General features: G+C 36.8%; 1 protein-coding gene and 2 long non-coding RNA genes across 6 annotated transcripts in view; 1 reads left to right on the forward strand and 2 right to left on the reverse strand.

Moving 5' to 3' along the window:
- Positions 1-27,101, reverse strand: part of LOC123715806 (cell wall protein IFF6-like) — a 37,762-nt gene that overhangs the window by 6,729 nt on the left and 3,932 nt on the right. The window contains exons 1-3 of one of the 4 annotated variants that reach the window (XM_045671123.1): positions 17,851-17,965; positions 16,871-16,904; positions 14,716-15,658 (exon numbers count right to left, since the gene is read on the reverse strand). In XM_045671123.1, the coding sequence (XP_045527079.1) occupies positions 14,727-15,658; positions 16,871-16,904; positions 17,851-17,883 (999 nt within the window). In that variant the 5' untranslated portion in view covers positions 17,884-17,965 and the 3' untranslated portion in view covers positions 14,716-14,726. Of the gene's footprint in view, positions 1-35; positions 827-14,456; positions 15,659-16,870; positions 16,905-17,850; positions 17,966-25,865; positions 27,085-27,101 lie in introns of those variants that run through there. The other 3 variants (XM_045671122.1, XM_045671124.1, XM_045671125.1) reach the window with 3 other exon arrangements.
- On the reverse strand, positions 833-4,156 carry LOC123715809. The gene is made up of 3 exons (XR_006754480.1): positions 4,066-4,156; positions 1,887-1,920; positions 833-979 (listed from the first exon to the last, which is right to left on the reverse strand). It is a non-coding gene; the product is annotated as an uncharacterized LOC123715809 (long non-coding RNA).
- On the forward strand, positions 4,572-16,068 carry LOC123715810. Its single transcript, XR_006754481.1, has 3 exons — positions 4,572-4,755; positions 5,231-5,347; positions 15,718-16,068. It is a non-coding gene; the product is annotated as an uncharacterized LOC123715810 (long non-coding RNA).

The raw sequence follows: 27,101 nt of genomic DNA on the forward strand, positions 1-27,101 counted from the left end.
TGTAGTAAATTAAAAACAACACAATTTGATTTATTAATATTTTTGATTCAATACATAGATTGATTTTTAAAATGCTTGCTTACTTATAAATGTCGGTTTAGTAAAATCTAAATTGATTGCGAATGACTGCTGGCATCTGTAAGTAGTTACTGAAGCAAATCCTCTCAGTTTGCCCTTTGATTGCGGGTAAGGTACGATTCCGAGGATGACTGGTTCGATATCTGGAATTTGAAAGCCTTATATCTATTTCTATCTATAGATAGAAATCTTATAAAATGTAGTCTATCTAATCCAAAGTTAGTTCCTCTTGTGCTGGTTCCTGAGAATGAGCCTTAGCCTGATCCTGAGCAAGATCCTGCGACTGAGCATGATCCTTTAACTGAGCCTGATCCTGCGCCTGAGCATGATTCTGATCCTGAGCATGATTCTGCGCCTGAGCCTGATCCTGCGCCTGAGCATGATGCTGAGCCTGAGCATGATGCTGAGCCTGAGCCTGATCCTGATCCTGAGCATGATCCTGGGCTTGAGCATGATCCTGGGCCTTTGCCTGAATCTTTGCCTGAGCATGATCCTGTGCCTAAGCATGATCCTGACCCTGAGCCTGATCCTGAGCCTGAGCATGATCCTGGGCCTGAGCATGATCGTGGGCCTTTGCCTGAGTCTACCCCTGAGCAAGATCCTGCGCCTAAGCATGCTCCTGTGCCTGTACATGATCCTGAGCCTGAGCATGAGCGTGAGCCTGAGCGTGACCTTGAACTAGAGCCAGAGCTAGTTCCTCCTGTATTTCCCCCAGTGTTTGTGCCAGATCCTAATCCTGGGCCAGATCCTGAAGTCCATCCAGCTATGTTTCCACTGTGTTGTGTGTTGGGTGGATACCCTTGGTATGCAAATGGTGCGTCAGCTGGTGCTGCTGAAGGAGGGTGTGAAGTTGGAGGTACGTCCGGTGGTGGATTATAATAATTCTGAAGAATTGGTGCACCTGAAAAAAGAAACACGTAACTGAATTCGCTAATACGATACACAATATTTTTTTACAGGCTTAAAACTCCTGATAACATTTAAAATCGGAAAATTTATGTTAACACGACGACTATCAATGTTCTGGCAAATAGCTATTTGTTATTACTATCGGTCGCCTTCTTGGGCTGACGAGCTTGAAGAAGTTGGTGGGGAAGATTGGGAGAAAAATGCTTAAGGTAGAGACAGTCCTTGAAAAAACTATAACTATTTTGCATAACATTTTAGTGTATCTTTTCTGAATATGGATTCATGTTTCAAAGAGTAAAGGAGGCTTAATTATTAGTATTATATTCATACAGACTACACGTCTGACACGTCTCATCGTGATGATGAAGTAATATCTGATGCGCATCTCCCTCATCAAGGGTCTGCTAAACGGTAGTGTATATTTGTTTGAGGATGATTCCCTGAATAAGTTAAACTATTCTCTTACATTCGAAGTTCGCGCTAAGGCGCTCGACTTTTACTAAGGCCTAATGAATATTGTAGAAAGCACTCAGCGATAGACGATTGTTGTCCAAGCATTTTATATTACATATTTAGAATTATATATACTTTTAAAACATTTAATTGTCCAAAAGCTCTATATATTTGTGAATGTGATTTTTACTTGAATATTAACAAATTGTCATTGTAAAAATTATTTAAGTTGCCTATGACATTACTTATGGGTTAATGTCTGATACTTCAAGTATATCAAATAAATTAAAATATTTAAAATATCACTGATCGTTGATCACTGAGGCGGATAATTGACATGACTGGTATATTGAAATAAATGATTATTTAATTTAAATAATTATATTGTCAATTTGTTTCCTAACTCTGGTAAAAACTAATTAAAAACAAGATTAAAATTTATTTACCTCTAGGAGCAGTATGAGCGTGCATCTCTGCTATCTGAAATAAATAACAATAACAATCGTAAAATTATTCAGCATAATACTATGCATCGAAGTACAACATTGCTAGGTTTGATTCCTAGAAAAACTATATATTTTTCACAGTAAAGACAAAAAGGTTAATCAGCTTGTCATATTAACAAAGAATTCCTATATTTCATATGGATTATGATTATGCAACGGTCAATTTCCAGTAACAAAATATCAACAATGTCCCAAAATGTGTGGGGCCATGGGGCCAGTGAAAAACCATTTTATGGTACGGGTGTTGCTTAGAGGTAATGCATGCGTTTGGATTATCCATGAAATGGAAAACAATTAGTATTGATTTGGAAGGCACAGACCAGATAAAACAGGGAAACAGATAAATGCATCAGCCCGAATACTTTAAAACAAATTAAATTAATTCGTCAAAACAAGCAATATACATATACAATTAAACTTATCTATTTTATATAATTCTAACACCCGAAAACCAATATCCTTCAAAGGAATTTTTAGGCAACTAGAAGTAATATTATGTATAACATATTAAAAATAGTTTTTACGGATGTAACGAAATAATAATAATATTAGCATCACTAAGATTTTTTGTGGAAGAAAAGGGAGAGAGCGATTGAGACCGATTTAGAGGGAGTGAGAAAGGGCGATCGTAGCATGAAGCAAATAGCCATGGAGCGAGAGTTGGGAGCAAGCAAATGAGAGAGATCGAGAGAGAGAGAGTAAACGTCGCACCACGCACAGTGCCATCGAGCGAGAGGTGGGAGAAAGCTATAGTGAGATAGATTGAGAGAGAGAGAGAGAGAGTAAGAGTAATCGAGAAAAATAGTATATATAAGTATTCATTTCGTAGTTACATATTAGATTTTTAGATGGCAATTCTGTCGCATAACGTCTTGTGCAGTAAACGCTGATTTTTTTATTTATTTATATTATCATTAGCACGTATACAGTGTGTAAACAGTGTGAATATAGATATAAAATAAACTGAGTGATCATATACCGGTACATGATCATCTATTGGGGCTTTTACCTTAGTAATAATTAATTTACAAAGAAGTTTCACTTCTCACATGTGTACTTTGTACGCACGCACTTTTTTTGTCTCTGTTTGTTGTTATGTTATCGTTTATTTTTAACTCTTTTTAATTCTAGTTTATAAGGAATTTTAAATTTGTACTGTGGCGTAGACCTCCAGGCACCAAGGTGTCGTTTTTGGTGTTTTCTTTACTTTCAGTTTTTATATATTAAGCAATAATAAATTATAATAATTTATGACATCGAACGTACTTATGTACTAAAATGAGAAATGAGATCATAATTATGTATCATAAATATAACATAATTATTTTAACACAATAAGTGTAATTTTACGTACAAATTCGCTAGAATTCTGTTTTTATTTAACGAAACTAATAATATAATGACACTGGGCCTCAGATTTCTCTATCTGTTCCGTGATCATTTCTAATTGGCATTTAGATGATCAAGCTTCTGTGCGTGACACACACCGTCGCTTTTTAGTTCAAGGCATGTCGGTTTCCTCACAATTTTTTCTTTCACCGTACGAGTGCGTGTTACATGCGTACATCGCTATAAAGTCCATTGGTGCACATCCGGTATCGAACCTGTAACCACAGGAATGAGGTAGCACGTTGAAACCACTAGGTCAACACTGCTCTTAATGATACTTTTAAAGTATTTCTAATACACGAGTATTACTTTGTCTCGTGGGATCAATTGGGATTGAAGTGTATAAGGAACAGATGGATGTCACAAATATTTTTTTTGGGTTGGTAAGGACAAAAGGCTGATCACGAATATTTACATAATTGCTTACGAACGAATATTTAAATATTCGTGATCAGCTTATGTATTAATAGCGTTAAAAGCGCAAAGAGCACGACCACAAATAAGTAACATTGCCAATAGAGCATAGACCAAATACTGTGCCACAAAACAAAACAAAAATGGCGATCTTCTTTGAATTGACATTTCGTAACGGACATAACCGGTAATGCAGTTCTTGTTTTGTTATACACTTTGACTATATTTTTAAGTATTATATACAGATTAAAAAAATATATATCATTTCACGTTTATAAATATTACAAGATAAATTAATAAATATAAAATAACTTACGCTTAAAACGAAGAGCACTAAAGTAGGAATCATTTTGGCCTTAGGACCTTAGTATTCGTTAGAGACCGTAACCCAAACTGATTTGATCGCAATTATGTCGAGCTTTTATACGGATTTTGAGACAGAACAAACAAATAACCGGTAACTGCCGGTATCTTCGGAACCTTGCCAAAAGGGTCAGTTAAGATACACACACCTTTAAATTAACATTATTTTGAAATAATTTAAAGAAAGTTTTTACATCCAACATATTCAAAATGTACATATAAAAATAAACAAATAACACATCCACCTTCATAATCACATGTCAAAGTTGCCCTAAAGTGGTCGGTAATACCTTACTTAAATAAAAGGACAAAATAAAAGTGAATCAAATATGTGTGCGTGACATGTTTGGGTGTGGATGCACGTGTGTGCGTGTATACAGTACACGTTTATATCGCGGGCTACTCGATTGACGCAGATGCATGAATCTGGTTGGCGCTGCTCCTCCTTTTTCCAGCATATTTTCATAAGTGTTGAAGAGAGCATAAATAAAGTAAAACGGTCACTTGCAAGATAGTTCAAGTCTCCGTCAACGTACATCAAAAACACTTCAACATTGTCTTTGGGTCGATATACGTACCAGAATTCAGAATTTTCCAATCTTTCCGACATCGAAAAGCGATTTTTCTTAAAGTTATTTCACAAGTAAGTCGTGATAGATGGCTGACATATGCTTAGCCTGAAAGGAAAATCCTTAAAAATATAGTTTAATAACTAAAAGTTATTATGTTTATTATTTCTACATACTTACTTATAATCTTTATATAATTCTTTAGATAGTATGGAGTGGTAAAGGTGGTGGATAAAGGTGGTAAAAATGTCATAGGGTACGATTATTTTAAATAACTAAAATATATCATTTAAAGGAGTCCATTTACTTGATACTGGCAGCGTTCCCCCTTTGTTTAGTCGTATTATACGTTATTATGGTTTCGGTTTTTTTACATTCATTCAATAATAAATACATTTGAATTTCTCCAATGGCTTTTTAAAACCATTGGCTTAATGATGGAACTTATAAAATTATATATTTTTAAATTCTGTTAAGCTGGCTTAAAAAAAATTAACTTAACACGACAGCTATATTGTTCAATTCATATTCTCATTTATTTAATTGCAGATACAGTGTTATATATTAGTATACTGGTATTATTGCAATCAGCCAACGGTTATTCGGAAGAATTATAAATGCACCCAAGACGAGTTTATAAATACGCAAATCTTTGACATAAAAGAGGTTTGTTTATATCATATAGTATAGTAATATCAAAGACAATTAAAGAAAAAGTGTTTTTTCTTGTGAAATTTAACTTTTATAATTGTCAGTTTGTATATAATTGTATAATTGTAAGGCCTGTAACATTATAATAGAAAATAGATTTTCTAAACTGGACGAGTAGAGTGTAGTTACAGTTGTGGCTCAACGGAGTGACCGAAAAAGAATGCGACTGTGAAAAATTTGCAAACTCTGCAACAAAAGGAAAAGAAGATTCGATCCGACGCGTCGGAACAAACAAAAGGACACTGATTGTTCGTGCCAAATACTGGAAATTGAAATTCCCTCAATATATACTGAACTTAAGAACGCTAACGCTCTAGATAGTATTCAGAACAAAGTAAACCGTGAAGATACTACAACTGTTACTACCCAACAACACCCAACACCTCCATCACACGGTTATCAGTCTACAAAAATCCTACAGGCCGAATGTTTTATGAGGCCTATGACATAGGTCCATTTGTTTTTTTGCGCAAAAAGTTTCTTCAGATACTGACATCCCCTCCCTGCAACCCGTTCAATTTGGGTATTTTCTCAAGAAATATTCTTTTAAAAACATAATAAATGGTAGCATCAAAAGGAAAGGCAGGAACTGAATTTCCCTATCATTCCCACAAATGAATTTAATAATAACCCTTGCCTGACAAAAAATCATTACAAAGTTTTTATTCCCTCATTTAATGTGACCCGAATGGGCCTGGTACGAGCAGTACCCGCGGTATGGTCTCCCGAAGAGATATTGGACAGTATCTCACTGCCTGTGGGCAGCGGAGGAATTATAAAAATTAGACGACTAAATTATAAAATGCGTAACAGCAGCCCTCTTGAGTGGAAGCCATCACAGACTTTTGTAATTACTTTCGATGGTCAAGCCCTACCTAAACATGTATTTGTCTGCTGCAATGCCCTGCCCGTGGAACTTTTCTCATACCCATACCATTCAGTGCTATTCTTGTTGCCGACTTGGTCATACTAAGTCTAATTGTAACTCTCGGCTCCGCTGTTACAAGTGTGGCCAAGGCCATACTGAGACACACAACATAGAAGATGATGCCGCATCTTGCTGTCTGTGTTCTGGTCTACACTTTGCTACAAACAGAAAGTGTCCAGAATATGAACGGCAGACTAAAATTAAATTATATATGGCTCAGAGATGTGTATCTTACGCATAAGCAAATAAAGTGCATAATCCGGTTTCTAGACATATAGAATACTCCTAATTCTCCTGTGCCAACTGTCTCGCCTTCCTCTCCCTCGATTCCGTCGTGTAGTAGATCTTATAAGAAAACAATATTTGCTAAACCAACATCCCCCAAACTAAAACGACTGGGATATAATAAAACAGAGCACTTCAATTTGATAAAGGACTACGATGCTCCAGTTCCTTCTAACGTGTCCCTTTAATAAACAGTAACCTTAACAATAATGACACCATGTTCTCTATCTCTGATGTAATCTAACTTTTGACTGAAATAAAAGCCATTTCTAACTCTGACAACAATGTAACCGAACAACGCCGCCCAACTTTTGCTTCCTTAACTTAATTAAAAGCAATCTTATGCGTTGCGAACGCGAACAAATAATCCAGTGGAATTGCAGAGGCGTTATCTGCAATAAAAATGATTTAATCCATTTGCATAATAAATTTGAACCATTTGTCTCAACTCTGTCGGAAACAGCTTCGCCCGAAATTGACATTTCGAATTCCAGGTTATGTTATTTTCCGACAGACCTGGCGGCTATGGCGGTGTTGGCGGTAAAAAATAATTTCCCCTCATTCAACGATGACTTGTTTGTTGACGTTGCTATTGTACATAAAATTTATATAGTGTCTATTTAATTTTCCCAAATCGTCCCAATTAATCGTCCCAAAGTGAATATTTTTTATCATCTTAATCAACCGTTCTCCATCCTCCCAAGGCCATTCTTAGTCCTAGGTGATTTTAATTGCCAACACCAATCCTGGGGAAGCACTTCTTCCAACTATTATGGAGATCAATTATCTGATATTATAGATTCTTATTGTATATGTATTTTAAACACTGGGGTGCCAACTCGTGTTAGTGATCCATGCGACTGAACAACGCTGATTGGGAATTATTCAATCAAAGAGTAGAGCAGAAAACTAGTACCTACTTATTCTCAAGTAGGTAGCCAGATCTCCGCCGAAATTCTTTCTCAGGTTTGGATGGAAGCTGCCGATGAATCTTTTTGCAATAAAACTAAGTTCTGCTCGCAAATTCCTTTCCCTGTGGGATCATGAATGTATAGCTGCAATAAAAGCAAGAAAACAGGCTGAAAAAAATTAGTGTGAGGAGATTTCAAAAGAAAATCTGGGTGCATTCCCAAGGCTTGGATCACTCAATCTATTATCCCCATTTTAAAAGACAATAAATCAGCAGATGATCCTTCTTCTTACATACCTAATGTACTTTCTTCTGTGTTAATGAAAACAGCAAAAAACCTAGTATAAATCCAATAGCAACGTCCCAATTGGGTTTTAGGAAAATTATAAGCACAGTGGATAGCTTAGGAATATTCACTACGGACGAAATGAATAAAATTAGGTTTTTCAAGTAACGAGTCAGTAGTAATTACTTTCTTAGATCTCAACTTAGCTTATGACAATGTTCTTATATCGGTTCTTAGGGGAAAAATCTCTGCTTAAATTTGCCACCGATTCTATCAAACTTTATTACACAAGGTTCTTTATTCGCTTTTTTGCTCTATAAAATCTACACGTATGATTTAGAAACATCATTGCAGTAATCAGCAAACGTACTACAGTTTGCACACGATCTCTTTATATATAAATCGATTGACAATAATTGCCAAGCTCTAACATCTTCCGTTTCATTTTTAAAGTCATGGCTAAATTCGAATGGTTAAGACTTATCTGTATGTGTAGGGTTGTGTTGTTTTACAGGATGCGTAGGCCTCTCCCGGTCCAGGTAAAATTAAATAATGTTTCGATACCCTCGACTAATGATAATGATAAATAATGACAATGGCGAAAGATATTGCAATTGGTACTTAGGTACGTACCTACTCTGGTCAATATTAACTTTCATAAAATGGGAATTGTGTTATCATTATTATTACATTACTTTGTATACTTTTATATCTCTGGTTGATATAACAATATTATAAGTAAACAAATTGATTTATTGGTATTGCGATATTTATTTATGTTTTGTTATATTTATAGTTAAAAAATACTTATATCTATCTAATATATATATATATATATATATATTATAACAATTAAACATTTCATTTTCTTAACATTTTCAGTGTTACCTTGGTATTCGTTAATACTAGCTGCCCCTGCAAACTTTGTTTCTCCTTAATGTGATTTTACTTTTTAGTACATACCAACATCGTACATTTTGCTATGCTACCCCAGAGAATGTTCAGTTTTCCGGAATGAAAACTTTTTAGGTTTTTCTGTGAATTTTTCTCTATATAAACCTCGGAGTTCAAGTCATAAGCTGCTAATTAACTAATAAAAAATAGGGGTTCATCGTAGAGAAAATAAAAGGTTGTATGTATTTTTTAATACCACATAATAAACAGTTTTTTTTATCCAAAAACAAAAATATTTTTTAAGGTGGACACCCCTTATCACTTAAAAGCAAACCTATCTATTATCTGGGTCTACTAATTTCTTTTTGTCTATTTTATAAATGATATGGGTCGCTTTATGGCAAAAGCTAGAGCTGATTAAGATCTCATTTTTAAACAGTCAACTTAATATAACAGTCATGGCTTCCACGGCTCTGATGTGTTTTAGTGTCATTGTAGATTTATTATTTAGAACATATTCGTGTAAATAAAGTTTAGGATCAGTAAAATGAAACAAACCTCTTTTATGACAAATATTTATAGTCCATATTTATAAATTAGTCGTGGCTACATTAAAAAGATTATTTCGCTTATTTCTCCTAAGGTTCCTACATAAAAATGGAGCTTGAATAAGCGTTGCCTGATTCAATAATGCAAGTATGCTAATATAACACAATACACTGTACAATTAAATGAATAATAATTTGGATTGCAATATAACTGTCGCAGTATACCGAACCTAACCTAACCGAAAGTTTATTTTTTGAAAGAAAGATGAGTTAATTTTTTAAAGCCAATACTTAACAGAAATAATCAAAAATTGCATAAAATCAATAGTCACCAATAAATAATATAATTTTTTAAAATTTGGCTAAATAGCCCATTCCAGAATTTCAATGTTTTTTCGTTTGATCCCCATTATCAACGTTCTCATAATATACGTGAAACGTTCGTTCAAAGCTAGACATTGAATGTACGTAATAATAACAAAAACCAAAATAATTTAGAATAACACTTATTAAAACCTCAATGTTATATTTACAAACGATTTAACTATTTTGAAGTAACTTTGATGAAACATGTTATATTCTAAATTCTGACAGCTATTGGCTAGTGTTGGTTTATCGAACCAAAGACAATACAATTGTGTAAATAATTGTATTTGGTGTACGTTCATGGAGACAGTAGCCATTTTCAAGTGATCATATTATTGGAGTTTACTCCTTAAGAAACGATTTGAGTTATAAGGCCCGGTACGAAAATTTTATGAGGAGTAAAATCAAGTGTAACACGAAAAGTTGAGGCGTTACGTAGAAAGAGACACACATATATATCTGTAGGATTGAACGTGTAAAAGAATGATTCCATCTCATTCTCTCTCTAAAATTGGATTTGTATAAATTGAACACAATTGTTATTGTTATTATTATTATTATTTATATTGTTTTGTAACATACTTTAAGTAATACGCTTTATTGAAGTAATATAAATAATCCGAATAATTACAGATATATGTTTGTTTCTCTTATCATTTTAGCAGATGCGTTCATTTACCCTTTTTTCTATTCGATATACATCATAATTATCGTTCGTAAGGAGTAAACTCCAATCGTGCGTCGTAGCTAACACACATATTTTTAAATTAAAATTATGACAGTGAAAATATGTTAGAAAAATGATATACGTGTGAAAATAACGTGAAAACATAAGAAGCTTCATGGATCCGTTAAGCGTCCGCTAATATATAATGTACTTCATAATTATGTAAGAATATAACAATTCAAAATAAGAGAAAATTTAGGAAGATTGTATTGACCAGTATATGGACGTAAGTATTGTTGCAACATACTACGTCATTGTTGGGTCTCTTTTGTTTTTAAATAATTCAATAAATCTTTATGAGTCGCATGTTATACGTTTGCGGCGTTGCCGTACTTATATGTTGTTGTCGCTATTAAAATATTGGCAACCTCGCCTAGGCATCAGGGCGTAGGTCAGATTTTTAAAGTGATACCTCGCGGCGCACAGTTGGCTGATATAAGGTCGTAAAGGACTTAGGGATTTATAAAATGTGACTTCGATTTCAATTATTCATTTGTAGGTACATAGCTATTTTACGGCATCCATTTTACACAATTTTTGTTCTATGAGTTTTGATTAAGGTAAAGTTGTAGGGAGTTATACGTCTTTAAAAATTCAAATGTTTGGAGACAACACATAAAAACCACGATAAACGTTATTCTCAGCAATAAAGCTCGCAAGAAAATTTGATAAATTTAGCTAAATCTCAATGTGCGTTATTGTGCTCTTTTAAAGATATGAGAAAGTTACTTCTTTCCACACCACCCACGAAGTAAACCCAAGGCGCGTTCTTTTATAGTGGTTCTCCGGTTCGATAACAATGATAGTAATAATTCTATTACAATTAATGAAATTCTTTAATAACGTTAGTAGTAATAAGGTAAAATGAAATAATTGTATTTTTTTATATAAAATAGAGGGCAAACGGGCAGGAGGCTCACCTGATGTTAAGTGATACCGCCGCCCATGGACACTCTCAATGCCAGAGGGCTCGCGAGTGCGTTGCCGGCCTTTTAAGAATTTGTACGCTCTTTTCTTGAAGGACCCTAAGTTGAATTGGTTCGGAAATACTTCAGTGGGCAGCTGGTTCCACATAGCGGTGGTGCGTGGCAAAAATTGCCTTGAAAAATGCTCAGTCGTGGAATGGCGGACGTCGAGGTGATACGGGTGGAATATTGTATTCTGCCTCGACGTCCGATGATGAAAATCAGCTGCAGGTATTAATCCGAACAACTCCTCTGAACACTCTCCATGGTTAATGCGGTAGAAGATGCAGAGTGACCCCACATCTCTACGCAACGCCAAAGGATCAAGCCGCTCGGAGAGTTATTGGTCATCGACGATTCGAACCGCTCTTCGTTGGATACGGTCAAGTGGAAGGAGCTGGTACTGGGGAGCCCCCGCCCAGAGGTGAGAACAGTATTCCATGTGGGGCCGTATTTGTGTGTGATTGTTGTTGTGTGTTTGTGAGTGTTTTCGAAAAGAGGAGTAGCGACAAAGGGTATTTTTTTCGCGGAAAACGCGGAAACTTGTGTCTTCTTGGGGTTAAATTGGACTAGGTTTAGTCTACCCCAGTCCGAGACTCCACGTAGTAGAGTTTCGACTTTAGACACAAGTTTGTTCCGGTACTCATCGACAACTGCCCGAGAAATACCTGCCCGGCCAGTGTAAAGAGTATCCCCAGTGCTGTCGTCCGCATAGCAATGTTGCTAAGTTGCAACATGTCATTGATATGCAGAAGAAACAGGGTCGGGGATAGAACACAGCCTTGTGGGACCCCAGCATTCCCGGGTTTAAGGTCGGAACATGCTCCGTCGACGACGACCTTGATGCTCCGATCGGCCAGAAAGCTGGAGATCCAGTCGCATAATTTCTCGGGAAGCCCGTAGGCTGGAAGCTTCGAGAGCAGTGCTTTGTGCCACACCCGATCGAAGGCTTTTGGCTATGTCCAAACTAACCGCTAACCGCTAGCTAACTAACCCCTTGGACTCAATTGCCTCTGCCCATCTATGTAGGTATACTAGAAGGTCACCAGCCGAACGACCACGACGAAAGCCGTACTGATAATCGCTAATCAGCTGGTGGCCCTCTAGATACCTCAAGAGCTGGCCATTAATGATGGATTCCTTTATTTTGGAACAAGGAGGTTATAGCTATTGGACGATAGTTGGACGGATCAGAGCGATCGGCTTTTTTAGGGATCGGATGTATCGAAGCGGTCTTCCAGCACTTCGGGACAGTGCCGAGCGAGTACAGGTACCGGAATAGGCGCGTCAGGACCGTAGCCAACTCAGGAGCACAAGTAGGCAGCACAATTGGAGGGATACCATCCGGCCCGCTCGACTTATGAATGTCCAAGGAAGATAGTGCCTTGCGAACAACACGTTGCCGGAATGTGATTTCCGGCATTGAATAATCACACCGCGAAATCGTCGGTGGTGATCCCCCTCGGTCATCCAAAGTCGAGTTGGACGTGAAAAGACAGCCCAAGAGGTCGGCCTTCTCCTTCGCAGTGTGGGCGAGCAAGTCATCCTCCCTGTCAGCGGTGTAATGGATGGCTGACAAAAATTCCCATTCCCATTATGACCATCCACATCTGGTATTCGCGTAATCGCAGGGACCATTTGTGACAGGTCGTAAGCTAAAGCAAAGTCGTAGAATCGCGGATGGTCATCGCAGTCTACGCGCAGCCAGAGGCTAGATAGGTCCCTTCCTTCAAGCGACCCGAGGCGACGAGAACAGATATCCGCCCGCGGCACAAATGAATGTTCCAATTTGTACCCCGGGTACGAGAGGTAGGAAGTATCAGCCGGGGAGGATATCCGAGTCTAAGTAAGGAAGAATAAGGCCGGCTTCGCAGTTTCGAGGTGAAAGTGAACCGTGTTAAGATTAGAATTGAGCCCCCTAACATTGGTAAAGTCCACTGAGAGCGTGGAAGGGGATACCTTCGGTAAATTCTTCCGTTTGCCCCGAGATCGAAACCTAAAGTTAAAGTTTTTTGCGCAGTTTTTGCCCACCCCAGAATACGAAGGGCAGCCTGTGCATCCACCACCGAATACTGATTGTTCCGATGATGGACGCTCAGAGGGGGATTCTCCACAGCGGAAACGTGTGGTACCCCCCTTGGGTAATCTCTGTTTAAACTGCATCTTCATATTCTGGGGGGGATTGATAGGCTCCGGGAGTCTCACTCACCGCACGAAACGCTAGTACAATAAGATGAACCTATTGCATCACTTCACGCCAGTTTTCTGTGAGACAGTGACAGTACTGCCCCGGTCGTGCCTGCCCGTTTGGCTGAAGCCCGAAAGCAACAGCATGGCACTCCCACTAGGAAGGGGGTTGACTGACTGCAATGGTGAAATAACCTCTGTCACAGGTTATTTCACCAGTGGGCGATGGGGCCGTCACGTCCCGACGCCGATAAAATCTATCTAATTTAACTTTATTTAACCAATTTCTGTAAAGTTGCATATAGTAGATAACTTTTCGAAAAATAAGGTCATAAAGAACATTCACTTCATACGTGTGTACACTAGTACACGCACACATTTTTTTTAAATCTGTAAATATTTTCAGAGGCATTAAATTATCTAATCATCATCATTGTAGTCAGGGCAATCAACATGAACAAATTCAAAATTTTCTTTGTACTCATTTGTCTTGAAAATCAGCATTCGTTTTACGTCATCTGGGATCTGTTCATGCTTAAGCACGAATTTATGTCGATTCGTGGTTAGATAAGGATCAGAACTCAATAATAAATTATTCAAAATATCTTGGTTCAAGGCTTGTCTGTTAAATTTTCCGGAATGATTTTCGCTATGCCGTCTAAAATCTTTGTTCCGATGTTCCGCAGCCTCTTCTGTTAATGAACCTATGGGGATAAAGCCAAATTGTTGTAAATATTTCTTATTCTGATACAGCTTCTGACATCCATCGTCAAAATGTGTAATTATCTATAGTTACGGCTTTTTCTTAGCAATTATTTGTTTATTTACTTAAATTGTCTTTAATTAGTTTTTCAAAGTAACTCTTAATTTACGGGTAAACGTAGATTTTCTGTGTGAAAACAATGGTCACAAATAAGTGATTTAAACACTTGGGTTGCAACCAAGTGCAGTAAAATAAAAACAACAAAATTGCTCTATTGATTTATTAATATTTTTGGTTCAATACATAGATTGATTTTTAAAACGCTTGCTTTCTTATAAACGTCGGGTTAGTAAAATCTAAATTGATTGCGAATGACTGCTGGCATCTGTAAGTAGTTACTGAAGCAAATGCACAGTTTGCCCTTTGATTGGTAAGGTACGATTCCGGGGATGACTGGTTCAATAACTGGAATTTGAAAGCCTTATACGGATCTATAGATAGAAATCGTACAAAATTTAGTCTATCTAATCCAGAGCTAGTTCCTTCCGCTATCCAGAGATAGTGACCCGGGTCCTGAGCATGATCCTGCGACCGAGCATGATCCTTTACCTGAGCCTGATCTTGAGCCTGAGCATGATCCTGTGCCTGAGCATGATTCTGCACCTGAGCCTGATTCTGAGCCTGAGCATGATCCTGTGCCTGAGCATGATTTTGAGCCGGGGCCTGATCCTGCACCTGAGCATGATCCTGGGCCTGAGCATGATCCTGGGCCTTTACCTGAGTCTTTTCCTGAGCATGATCCTGCGCCTAAGCATGCTCCTGAGCCTGTGCATGATCCTGAGCCTGAGCAAGATCCTGAGCCTGAGCGTGATCCTGAACCAGAGCCAGAGCTAGTTTCTCCTGTGTTTCCTCCAGTGTTCATGCCAGATCCTAATCCTGGGCCAGATCCTGAAGTCCATCCAGCTGTGTTTTCACTAGAGATAGTTCCTAACTTGTTTCCACTAGCTGAAGCGGAGCTATAGCCAGATATGTAGATGTAACTATAACTGTTAGATCCACTTATAGGCGCTCTGCGTTTAAAAATGCGTCTGGATGCATTGCTAGTGTAGGTTGTTGTCTGAGCTGTATTTTTTGGTATTAGAACATTTGGTACAATGGGCTGAGGTAAGAGTGGAAGTGGGCTTGCTATTGGAACACTTTGTGTTATAGGTACTTGAACTGGAACAGGTTGCACTGGTTGAGACAAGGGGACTATTGGGGCGGAATTGTTAGGAATAGCATGAACGGGGTAGTTGAGATTTTTGAAGCTAGAGTAGAACGGGGGAATTCGAGGTGTATTCCCGGGGTAGAAGTTGGGTGGATACCGTTGGTATGCAAATGGTGTGTTAGCTGGTGCTGCTGAAGCAGGGTGTGAAGTTGGAGGTACGTTCGGTGGTGGATTATAATAATTCGGAGGAATTGGTGCACCTGAAAAAAGAAACACGTAACTGAATTCGAATCAATACGTAAACAATATTTTTTTACAGGTTGCAAACTCCTGAACACGTTTAAAATCGGAAAATTATAGTAACACGACGACTATCAATGTTCTGGCAAATAGCTATTTGTTATTATTATCGGTCGCCTTCTTGGGCTGACGAGCTTGAAGAAGTTGGTGGGGAAGATTGGGAGAAAAATGCTCAAGATAGAGAGAGATGGAGCCAGTTTGAGGAGGCCTATACTCGAAAAGAGGTCCTTGATACTCTAAAAGCTATAATTGTTTTGGTATACAATTTGAGCGTATCTTTTGTAAATATGGATTCATGTTTCAAAGAATAAAGGAGCCTTAATTATTATTATTATATTCGTACATACTTCCTCATCCACACCTAATGAAATGTAAATATATATTTTGGGGTATATCAGTTTTCATGTATAATTTTGAATACAATTTTAATGTTTCTTAGAGGCATTTATTCTTGTTTTTTTTTTGTTCGTACGGTCTCTAACCATGTGCCAAGCTGTAAATCGCAGCTATCGTGATGATGAAGTAATATCTGATGCGCTACTCCCTCATCAAGGTACTGTTAAACGGTAGTGTATATTTGTTTGAGGATGATTCCCTGGATTAGTTAAACTATTGTGTATTCTCTTACATAGGGGATTCGAAGTTCGCGCTAAGTCTCGACTTTTACTAAGGCCTAATGAATATTGTAGAAAGCACTCAGCGATAGACGATTGTTGTCCAAGCATTTTATATTACATATTTAGTAAAAAATACTGTAAAAACTTGTTACAAGTAGTATTACTATTAGTATTAATAGTCTCTGTTAATTTCAATATGATTGTTTACTTGACGATAAACAAAAATTGACAAAAAAGTATTTATCTCTCATATAAAAAAATTTTAACTGAAATTTTAGTCCATTTTTTTAAGTGTCATTGTAAAAATATTTAATTTGTCTATGACATTACTGATGGGTTGAAGTCTGATACTCCGGTATGTAAATCAAATAAATTGAAATATTTAAAATATCACTAGTGTTAGACACCAACCGTTGATCGTTGAGGCGGATAATTGACAATTGACATGCCTGCTACATTAAAATAAATAAATTATTTAATATCAATAATTAAATTGTTAATTTGTTTCCTAAATCTGGTAAAAACTATTTAAAAACAAGATTAAATATTAATTACCTTGAGGAGCAGCATGAGCGTGCATCTCTGCTATCTGAAATAAATAACAATAACAATCGTAAAAAATTTCATACTTTACTATAACATCGAAGAACAACATTGCTAGGTTTGATTCCTAGAAAAACAATATCTTTTTCACAGTAAAGACAAAAAGGTTGATTATGCAATGGTCAATATCCAGTAACCAAATATCATCAATATCAATCAATCAAAATAAAAAATCAATAGACAATTTTTATGGTACCGGTATTGCTTAGAGGTAAAGCATGCGTTTGGATTATCCATATAACTTCTCTTCTAATCTTATTCGATTACCAGGAAAACCATAAGTATTGATTTGGAAGGCACAGACCAAATAATACAGGGAAACAGATAAATCCATCAGCTCGAATACTTTGAAACAGATTAAATTAATTCATTCTTATTAATTCTTTTGTAGCTACATAAATCGCTAGAATTAAACTTATCTATTTTATATAATTCTAAAATAACACTCGAAAATTGCAAAATAAAGGTATTTTTTAGCCAACTTGGGACGTGATTGCATTACATTTATGATAGAAGTAATATTATGTATAAAATATTAAAAATAGTTTTTACAGATGAAACGCAATAATAATAATATTAGCGTCACGAACATATGCAGCGTTTTTATCGAAGAAAAGGGAGAGAGCGCCGGAGAAGCCACCATTTTAAATGGCAAGTTTCGAGGTGAAAATATATTAATACCACGAATACTTATTATACCCACAGATTTACGAATTTAATATAAGCGTTTTCAATTTCCGATTAGATTGGCATTTCCATTGACTATTAATAAATCGAAAGGCCAAACAATGTCTATTTGTGGGTTAGTTCTCCTTTGACAATTGTTGAAAACACTAGCAGCTCACTGTCAGCTAGTACATTATAAAAAATATCATTTCACGTGTCGTAATTTAAATATTACGAGATGAAATAATAAATATAAAATAACTTACGCTTAAAACGAAGAGCACGAAATTAGTCATCATTTTGGCCTTAGGACCTTAGTATTCGTTAGAGACCGTAACCGAAACTGATTTGATCGCAATTATGTCGAGCTTTTATACGGATTTTGAGACAGAACAAACAAATAAAATTTTAATATGCGATAAGCTATCAATTGCTTGATAGCTGAAGTATCAGGTCCGATCACTTTTTTCTTATTTAAAAATGTTGAATTAAGTATCCACACAAATATATGTAGCTGATACGAAGTTCACCGGGTCATCTAGTTAAACAACAAAAAAATGGTCTGCATATTTTGTAAGAGAGTTGTTAAGAAAAATTGGATAAAAAGCCTTTTGGAGCCTCAATACGTCCAGTATTGAGGCTCCAAAAGAACCATTTTGACATAAAATAAAAAGTATATAGATAAACTAATAATTTAAAAAAAGGTAAAAAGCTTAGTCGACAGTAGTAGGGATTTCCGGGTTCTGGCTCACTTCAAAGTTCCCGATGTGTGGGCGACACATGGCTGGCCGAACCTGAAAAAAAAGTTTGGACTCTTTCCCGACTAAACATGCCGTGCGCAGTCGATAGAACTCACTACCGAAGCGACATCTCTAACAGTTTAGCAGAGATAGCCTTCATAAAACCCTAGCTTATTACTCATCACCACCTTATCTGCTACTTATGAACTTCACCAAATTTCCACTCCTTATCTAATTACTGACTCAGTACGAATGCATCGTAATAGTTATCTACTTTCACTAGCCTAATGTATGGCTCTAAGTGAAAAATAAAAAATAAACTATACCTAACTTCCAACCTAATCTACAAAAAAACAAACAACAATAAATATACCTAACCTACATTAACACCAATATCTATAATATAATTAGATGTAAGGGTTACATCGTTAAATAAAACATTTTTAATTCAGGTATTATTCTTTTATCCATTACATTTATATAGAAATTTAGCAAATTCCCTTCGCAACTATCAGAACTAGAACCAAATGTCACTGAAGATAAATTGCGAGATGTTTTGCAGAAGGAGTTATCTTCAATCCTCACTGTGACAATTAAGCGATTGGTGACATCGGAACTTAATAATCTCACTGAAAAGGTTCCAGGACACAATCTGCTTCCTGAATCGACAATTTGAGGATATAAAGTCTTCTCTTGAGGAGAACGATATCGCAATAGTAAATTTAAAAAAAGATAACGAGAGGTTAAAGTCTAATGTGACTGACCTAAAGAACCGGCTAACTTCTGTTGCACTTCACGTCCGGGAGAAACACATTTTTTTATGTAATAGGAGGCAAACGGGCAAGAGGCTCACCCGATGTTAAGCTATACCGCCGCCCATAGACACTCACATGAGCTCCCGCCCAGACGTGAGAACAGTATTCCATGTGGGGTCGAATTTGCGCTTTATAGAATTGCAAGCGGTGCCCCGGAGTGAAGTACCGTCTCGCCTTGCTGAGCACACCAAGCTTTTTGGAGGTTAATTTAGCCTTCCCTTCCAAATGACCGCGAAACTGAACGTCATTCGATATGTCAACGCCCAATATTCCAATGTTAGCTGAGGCTTTAACATATTGATTAATGGGATCCCTGAGAATAGGTCAGAAAATTTATTTGAAACTGTCCTTCGTATAGCCAAGACTGTGGACTGTACCCTCACTCAAGATGCTATTCAGCACGTAACAAGGGTTGTTAAAATAACTAATAACAGTAACAGGCCTCGGTTCGTAGTAGCTAAGTTACGAAGCCCGCGTACACGTGACTCTGTTCTGGCTGCTGTGAGCAAATTTAATAAGAGGAATCCACAAGATAAACTAAAGTCTTATTATCATGTTATCGGAGGAACAAAGGAACCCATTTTTGTATCCGAGCATTTAACGTCAGTGAACAATGCTCTTTACGCGGCCACACGCTTGAAAGCAAAAGAGAAGCAATATAAATTTGTATGGGTTCGCAATGGACGCGTTCTTACAAGAATAAACGAAAACTGCCAAGCCTTGCTTATAAAGAATAACGACACTATAAATATAGCTATATTACGATGCTTAATATTTATTATGAAAACATTCAAGAGTTTAAAACTAAATCGACTAAACTTTCTCAATTCAAAAAATTGAACATATTTAAATCAAAAGGAAGGGCAACTGGCGTCCTTATCCCTTTCAAGCGATCTCTTCCTGGCAACCACTCTAAGTAAAGAAAAAAATAAATAAAAATTTATTAAATTACATAGGCAAGTAGTGCAAAAATACATGTTATACATAGTTATTAAGACAAAACTAAACAGGAGCAATAAAAAAAACAAACTAAACTAAAAAGATGATACATTAAAAATAGAACGTAAAACACAGACACATAAATCACGATAATTTAAGATAAGTCTCACGTCAGTTAGTAGTTAGTAAGAAAGTTCGGTATACGATGTGGACAGGTAATGTTTGTACAGAAGAAATTTTAAGGAAGATAGAGAAGGAGCTAAGCCAATAGGGACGGGGAGTGAATTCCGTAGCCTAACTGCAGAGACCTTAAAGGAATCGCCAAGAAAGGAGGAGTTATGAGATGGGATTTCAAGGGTATAGTTTTCGGAAGAGCGTAAGCTATAGTTATGGGCTCCCAAAAATTTGAAATCATTTTTGAGATAGGAAGGAGTTTTAGGGTTGAACAGGATGGAATATAGGAGATGGAGAACATGAGCATCACGTCTCTGACGAATCGGTAACCAGCCTAGCCGCTTACGGAACGCAGAGATATGGTTCTACTTACTTTAATTTTAAGATCGCTCTTACTGAAACTTGGCTGATATCTGGTATTTCAAACATGGAATTTTTTTGACAATAGATACACTGTTTGTCGTAGAGATCGTTCAAGTTCCACCAATATCAAATCGGATGGTGGAGGTGTCATATTGGGAGTCTCCAAAGACATGTCTTTTTTCAGAGTTGAGGCATGGGAATCGGATGTTGAGGAGTTATGGGTTACCTTACATATAAATATTACTCAAATAATAAATATATGTGTAGTATATCTGACTCCTCCTGTAAAGATTGGGACTTTGACACATTTTTTTGACAGCATTGACAGAGCTTTGAACTTAAGCGATGATGTCATTATTCTTGGTGATTTCAATCTAGGGTTAATTAATTTAGATCGCTAAATGTGTTAGCTTCTAATATTTATTTAATTAAATTCTAAACATTTTTATGAAACATATTCTTAAGAATCTTGCTACACGTGCGCATGTGCAATAGTTATTCATTTGACTCGTTCGGTTGTTTACGAATTGTTACGAATTGACTCGACCCCGAAGTGGGGTGGTCGAGTCGGAGTAGGGAAGTTGTGATTATAAAAGAGGTTGGGACACATGCACACGGGCTATTCCTTTGTACAAGTTTGAAGTTATACAGTTCACGTAAAATCAGTGAAGTAAATTATAGTGAATTCATCATTGAAGTGTTTAATTTCCTACCCTAAGAACTAGATCAACTACCGCTAACAATAGTAAATTTTTTATGACACCTTATAATTATAACAATACACTTTGCTTTGCCTTGATTGATTTTATGTCTATTAATAGCCTAAAGCAATTTAACAGTATAGGTAATAGCGATGATCGTTTTTTAGGTTTAGTATTAAGTAATATGTTAATGTATCAGCCCCCTCCGAATCGTTAAGTAAAATATACGCGAATCATCCAAGCTTATTGATAAGTATTGAATATTCTGAAATATCTTTTTTGCGAACTAGAGGTAACACAAAATTAAATTTTTATAAAGCTGACTATGTGTCTAGTATAGGGGATCTGAAAACCATCGACTGGAATGTTAGACTATGCGACTCCTCGAGACGAAATAGTGTATCACATTATCAGACAACGTTATCACGAACTTTATGATGATTATGATATGATTGCGAAATATTGAGACAAGCATTCCTAATAATGTTAAATGTTTTTGGAGTTTTTAAAAAAAATAAGAAAGGTGGTCACTCACCGCTTCTCTCTTGCATGAAAATGGACGGCCCAGTCATCACCTGATATTGCTAATCTTTTTTCATATCAATTTTCGTCTGCATATACTTGTGATGAATCACTTGTTGACAGTTCCACTCCAGATGATATTGGCAATGCTGATGTCCTAATGTCCTTGAGCATTAGTGATAATGAAATATCTATGAAAATAAAAGGACTTGATACTAATAAAGGAGCTGGGCCAGACTCGATTCCCCCTATTTTTGTAAAACTATGTAGACTTGTCCCGTGTCTTTGCCCCTAACTATTATTTATAATAGATCTGTTAAAGATGGTGTTTTTCCTTCAGAATGGAAAAGGTCTCGTGTTGTACCTGTGTATAAAAAGGGAGATATTACCGTCCTATTTGTATTCTATCTTGTTTTTTCCAAGCTCTTTGAGTCTGTCCTGTATCCCATAATCTTTAAAAGTGTTGACGGCTGTATCATTGACGAGCAACATGGTTTTAGGAGAGGACGGTCAATTCAAACGAACCTCATATCCTATGTGAACTGAGCTACGTGAGCTAACTAAAATATGCGAAGCTAAGTTAGTTGTGTATGCCGATGCGCAGCTGCACGAGCTAAGCTAAGATAGCAACGTCCGTCTAATTGAACTACGCAACACTGACTGAGCTTTGGCTTAGCTGTTGGTGTGCACGCTATTTATTTCTAGCTTAGCTTAGCCTACCTTGCTTGGCATAGCTTAGTTTAGCCTTGGCATAGCTCAGTTTTCGGTCTGCAACCGGCTTAACACTGTTCTGTACAACGCTCTGGTGCGCAATCATCTTGAATATGGCAGTATTATATGGAATCCACTATATGCTATCAATTTGCAACGCGTTGACAGCATTCAAAGCTCTTTTACGCGACACCTAGCTTTTTTAGAGCAGAGGATTTTCACATAGACACCCGTACCGTCAGCGACTAAAAAATGTAATATGATATCACTGTATGATCGGAGAACTTTAGCCGGTGTTACCTTCTTATATAAACTGCTATATAATCATATCAGAGCAGTGACCTCTTACATGATAATAAAATTATCGTCCCTTACTCATTCCCTAGGTCTAAAATATCTTCCAAATTCCTCCTACAAAAACGAACCTAGGAGTCCAAGCAGCTCTCTTTCGAATTCTTCGCGATTTTAACGGATTGAATAGTGCTTATCCGGAGCTGGATATATTCGGTAGTGGGCTGATCGGTTTTAGAGAAAGCATTGTTAGGTGCTTATCTCGAGCCTACTTCGCTATTTTGCTGATGATTTTTTTTAATATAAGTTTTTATGTATTTGTTTTAATTGTATTTTTTAATTTTTAAAGTCTTTTTTACAACACTCATGTTTACTTCAATTGTCATACATTTAAGATGAAAGATTTTGTAAAATATGCAGTAGATTGAGTACAATGTATGATGTGGTAAGCTTTAATAAATAAATATAAAACATAAATATAAATATACAAATTTACTAGCAGCGTATCATTATTCACTGAGTCACATGTAAAATTTCTAAGGAAGTCTTCTAATCTTATCCCTTTAAACTTGTAGTATACATATACCAAGTAGTACTCACCACACACCGCCGATAGATAATCCTGAACCATAACGCTATTGTACCTCCACATGCAACAATTCCTCCTTAAAAATTCTTCTATTGCTTCAATAGGTTTACGTCCAAATGAATCACAGTATTCCCCAACTCTTCCGACGTTTATATGAATAGCCAGCCATATGATAAGTACTGGCACCAGAGCATACATCGGCAATCGATTTGAAGGATATACGTTGCTCTGGATGTATTCTACGGATACTGATTTGCACTTCTAGTATGTTCGTACTTTAATACTACGCGTTTACTCCCTTTTTCTTTTACTGACTACATTTCCTACTATCTATTCATATTTGTACCAATGAATTCATTTCAACAGAATTAAACATACATTTGTGTTCTTATCTATTTCTACAATATTTGAAAACTCTCCGCAAACTACATAGTTAGTTGTTTCAGTCAATGCGCTCTCGAATCTAACTTCCGTTGTTACACTACCATGGCGAACGAGATTCCTAGAGAACATTAGAGTTATCCGATAAATCCGGTGTTAAATCAAAAGCTAGTAAACACTATCCATTTGAATATTGCTCTCTAGATATTCCATTACCTTCGTTAAAAAATGTATACCGGTGCCTGACTACAGTATGCGCTATTTAATACATCGTTTGGAAATGATGGTTGTAACGATTTTAAGATTTTATCATGTACGCAGTGCAATGACAATCGGTGGTAGGCAAACTTCACAAACAACAAAACTTGCAACTAATCAATAAATTGGATCCGTAATCGCAAGACACACAATCAATTTGTCAAACTGTGTTGTGCAGTATGTACAAAAATTATTTTATATCAAATATAAATTGCTTGATCAATCGCAGGATGAACCCGATGTTTTTTTGAATTTTTTGAAATGGAATGGTCTCGCGAGAAAACCTTGAAATTAGCCGGATTACTTCAAGTAAATGCAGCGCTTGGAATCCTAGCAATTGTGAATGAATTTTCAGTATTTGGTGAATACATTGCAAATTAACTACGTTCACTAAAATATATAATACCCACAAAGCAAGATATATTCTTTATGAGCAATGTGGACAAAATATAGCAAGACGAAATTATGCATAGGTAGTATTGAGTTAAGCGGACACTTAAAGATAGGTAATTTGTTATTAAGATGATTTTGGTATTTTTTTTGTAGTTTATGCCTTTCCATTCCTATAATAATTTTGTAGAAGTATACATTAAAAAAGTAAGAATATGCGAATAGAATATAAGTAGGTCATAGATGTTAAGTACCCTCAATATGCTATTTAATACAAATTCAACTAATGAACACGTACAGCGAAAGAGCAACCTTATGGTCAACGCAGTGAAGTAGTGATTATTAATTGTATGAAAGTATTTACATGCTGCAAACCAGTCGTAGTATGAACAGACGAGAGCTCCAACACGCACAATGGTTCTCAACCTTAACTGATTCGGTTTTATGATTATTAAAATAAATATGGTTAGATTAGCATACACAAATAGTAAGTATTTATCTTTATAAGTTAAGCAGTCAATTTCCTTTGGTAATTTTTTGAAGATCATTGTACGAGTTAAGTACAATGTAATGTACAGTATAAGTTCGTGTCTCGAGATGGAGTTCGGGCTACAAAGTTTAACTGTTGCTTTGTCATATGATAATTTACTTTCGAACCAATGTTTATAAGCAGGTCAAGCAGGTTCTCATTTGCTGTCTGTGGTATTCCTTTTACTTCTATATTGTTCCTTCGATGCCATTGTTCTGCGAGATCACTGTCTTTTTCAATTAACTCAACTCTGTTCTCTAGGTTTTTTATTGCCTCTTTGTCTATGTCAAGTAACCTATTTTCTATGTTTAATAGTCGGGATCCAAACTCCTTAATAGTATTGCTGGCTTCAATTACCGTGGATTTAAGGCCTGAGAATTCCTCTCTTATAAATTTTACCTCGGACACTAGTTCCTCAAAGGCTGACATTCTAGTGGTTGCAATATACTAGGTTATTGTTGGGTCTTTTTTACATTTGAATACTTCAAAAAATCAATAAATCTTTATATGTAGATTCGAGGTTAGATAGGGATCAGAACTTAATAATAAATTATTCAAAATATCTTGGTTCAAGGCTTGTCTGTTAAATTTTCTGGAATGATTTTCGCTACGCCGTCTAAAATTTTGTTCCGATGTTCCGCAGCTTCTTCAGTTAATGCACCTGTTACAGCTTCTGACATCCATCGTCAAAATTTGTAATTATCACGATAGTTACGGCTTTTTCTTAGCAATTATTTGTCTATTTACTTTAATTGTCTATAATTAGTTTGTCAACGTAACTCTTAATTTACGGGAAAACGTAGTGCATCTGTGTGAAAGCAATGCCAACAAATAAGTGAATTGGGTTAAACCAAGTGTAGTAAATTAAAAACAACACAATTGCTCTATTGATTTATTAATATTTTTGATTCAATACATAGATTGATTTTTAAAATGCTTGCTTACTTATAAATGTCGGGTTAGTAAAATCTAAATTGATTGCGAATGACTGCTGGCTGGAATCTGTAAGTAGTTACTGAAGCAAATGCACAGTTTGCCTTTTTATTGCGGGTATGGTTCGATAACTGAATTGAAAGCCTTATACGGATCTATAGATTGAAATCGTACAAAATTTAGTTTTTTCTAATCCAGAGCTAGTTCCCCTTGTACTGCTTCCTCTGAGATGAGCCTTAGCCTGAGCCTGAGCCAGAGCCAGAGCTAGTTCCTAATATTTTTCCACCAGAGCTAGTGAACCTGGTCCTGAGCATGATCCTGCGACTGAGCATGATCCTTTACCTGAGCCTGATCTTGAGCCTGAGCATGATGCTGCGCCTGAGCATGATTCTGCGCCTGAGCCTGATTCTGAGCCTGAGCATGATCCCGCACCTGAGCATGAGTTTGAGCCGGAGCCTGATCTTAAGCCTGAGCATGATCCTGGGCCTGAGCATGAACCTGGCCCTTTGCCTGAGTCTTTGCCCGAACATGATCCTGCGCCTAAGCATGCTCCTGAGCCTGAGCGTGATCCTGAACCAGAGCCAGAGCTAGTTCCTCCTGTGTTTCCTCCAGTGTTTGTGCCAGATCCTAATCCTGGGCCAGATCCTGAAGTCCATCCAGCTGTGTTTCCACCAGAGCTAGTTGCTAACTTGTTTCCACTAGCTGAAGCGGAGCCATAGCCAGATATGTAAATGTAACTATAACTGTTAGACCCACTTTTAGGCGCTCTGCGTCTAAAAATTCGTCTGGACGCATTGCTACTGTAGGTTGTTGCCTGAGCTGTATTTATTGGTATTAGAACATTTGGTACAGTGGGCTGAGGTAAGAGTGGAAGTGGGGTTGCTATTGGAACACTTTGTGTTATAGGTACTTGAACTGGAACAGGTTGTACTGGTTGAGATAATGGGGCTTTTGGGGCGGGATTGTTAGGAATCGGATGAACGGGGTAGTTGAGATTTTTGAAGCTAGAGTAGAACGGGGGACTTCGAGGTGTATTCCCGGGGTAGAAGTTGGGTGGATACCCTTGGTACGCAAATGGTGCGTCAGCTGTTGCTGCTGAAGGAGGGTGTGAAGTTGGAGGTACGTCCGGTGGTGGATTATAATAATTCTGAGGAATTAGTTCATCTGCAAAAAGAAACACG

This window comes from Pieris brassicae, chromosome 10 (genome assembly GCF_905147105.1).
Source record: "Pieris brassicae chromosome 10, ilPieBrab1.1, whole genome shotgun sequence".
NCBI lineage: Eukaryota > Metazoa > Arthropoda > Insecta > Lepidoptera > Pieridae > Pieris > Pieris brassicae.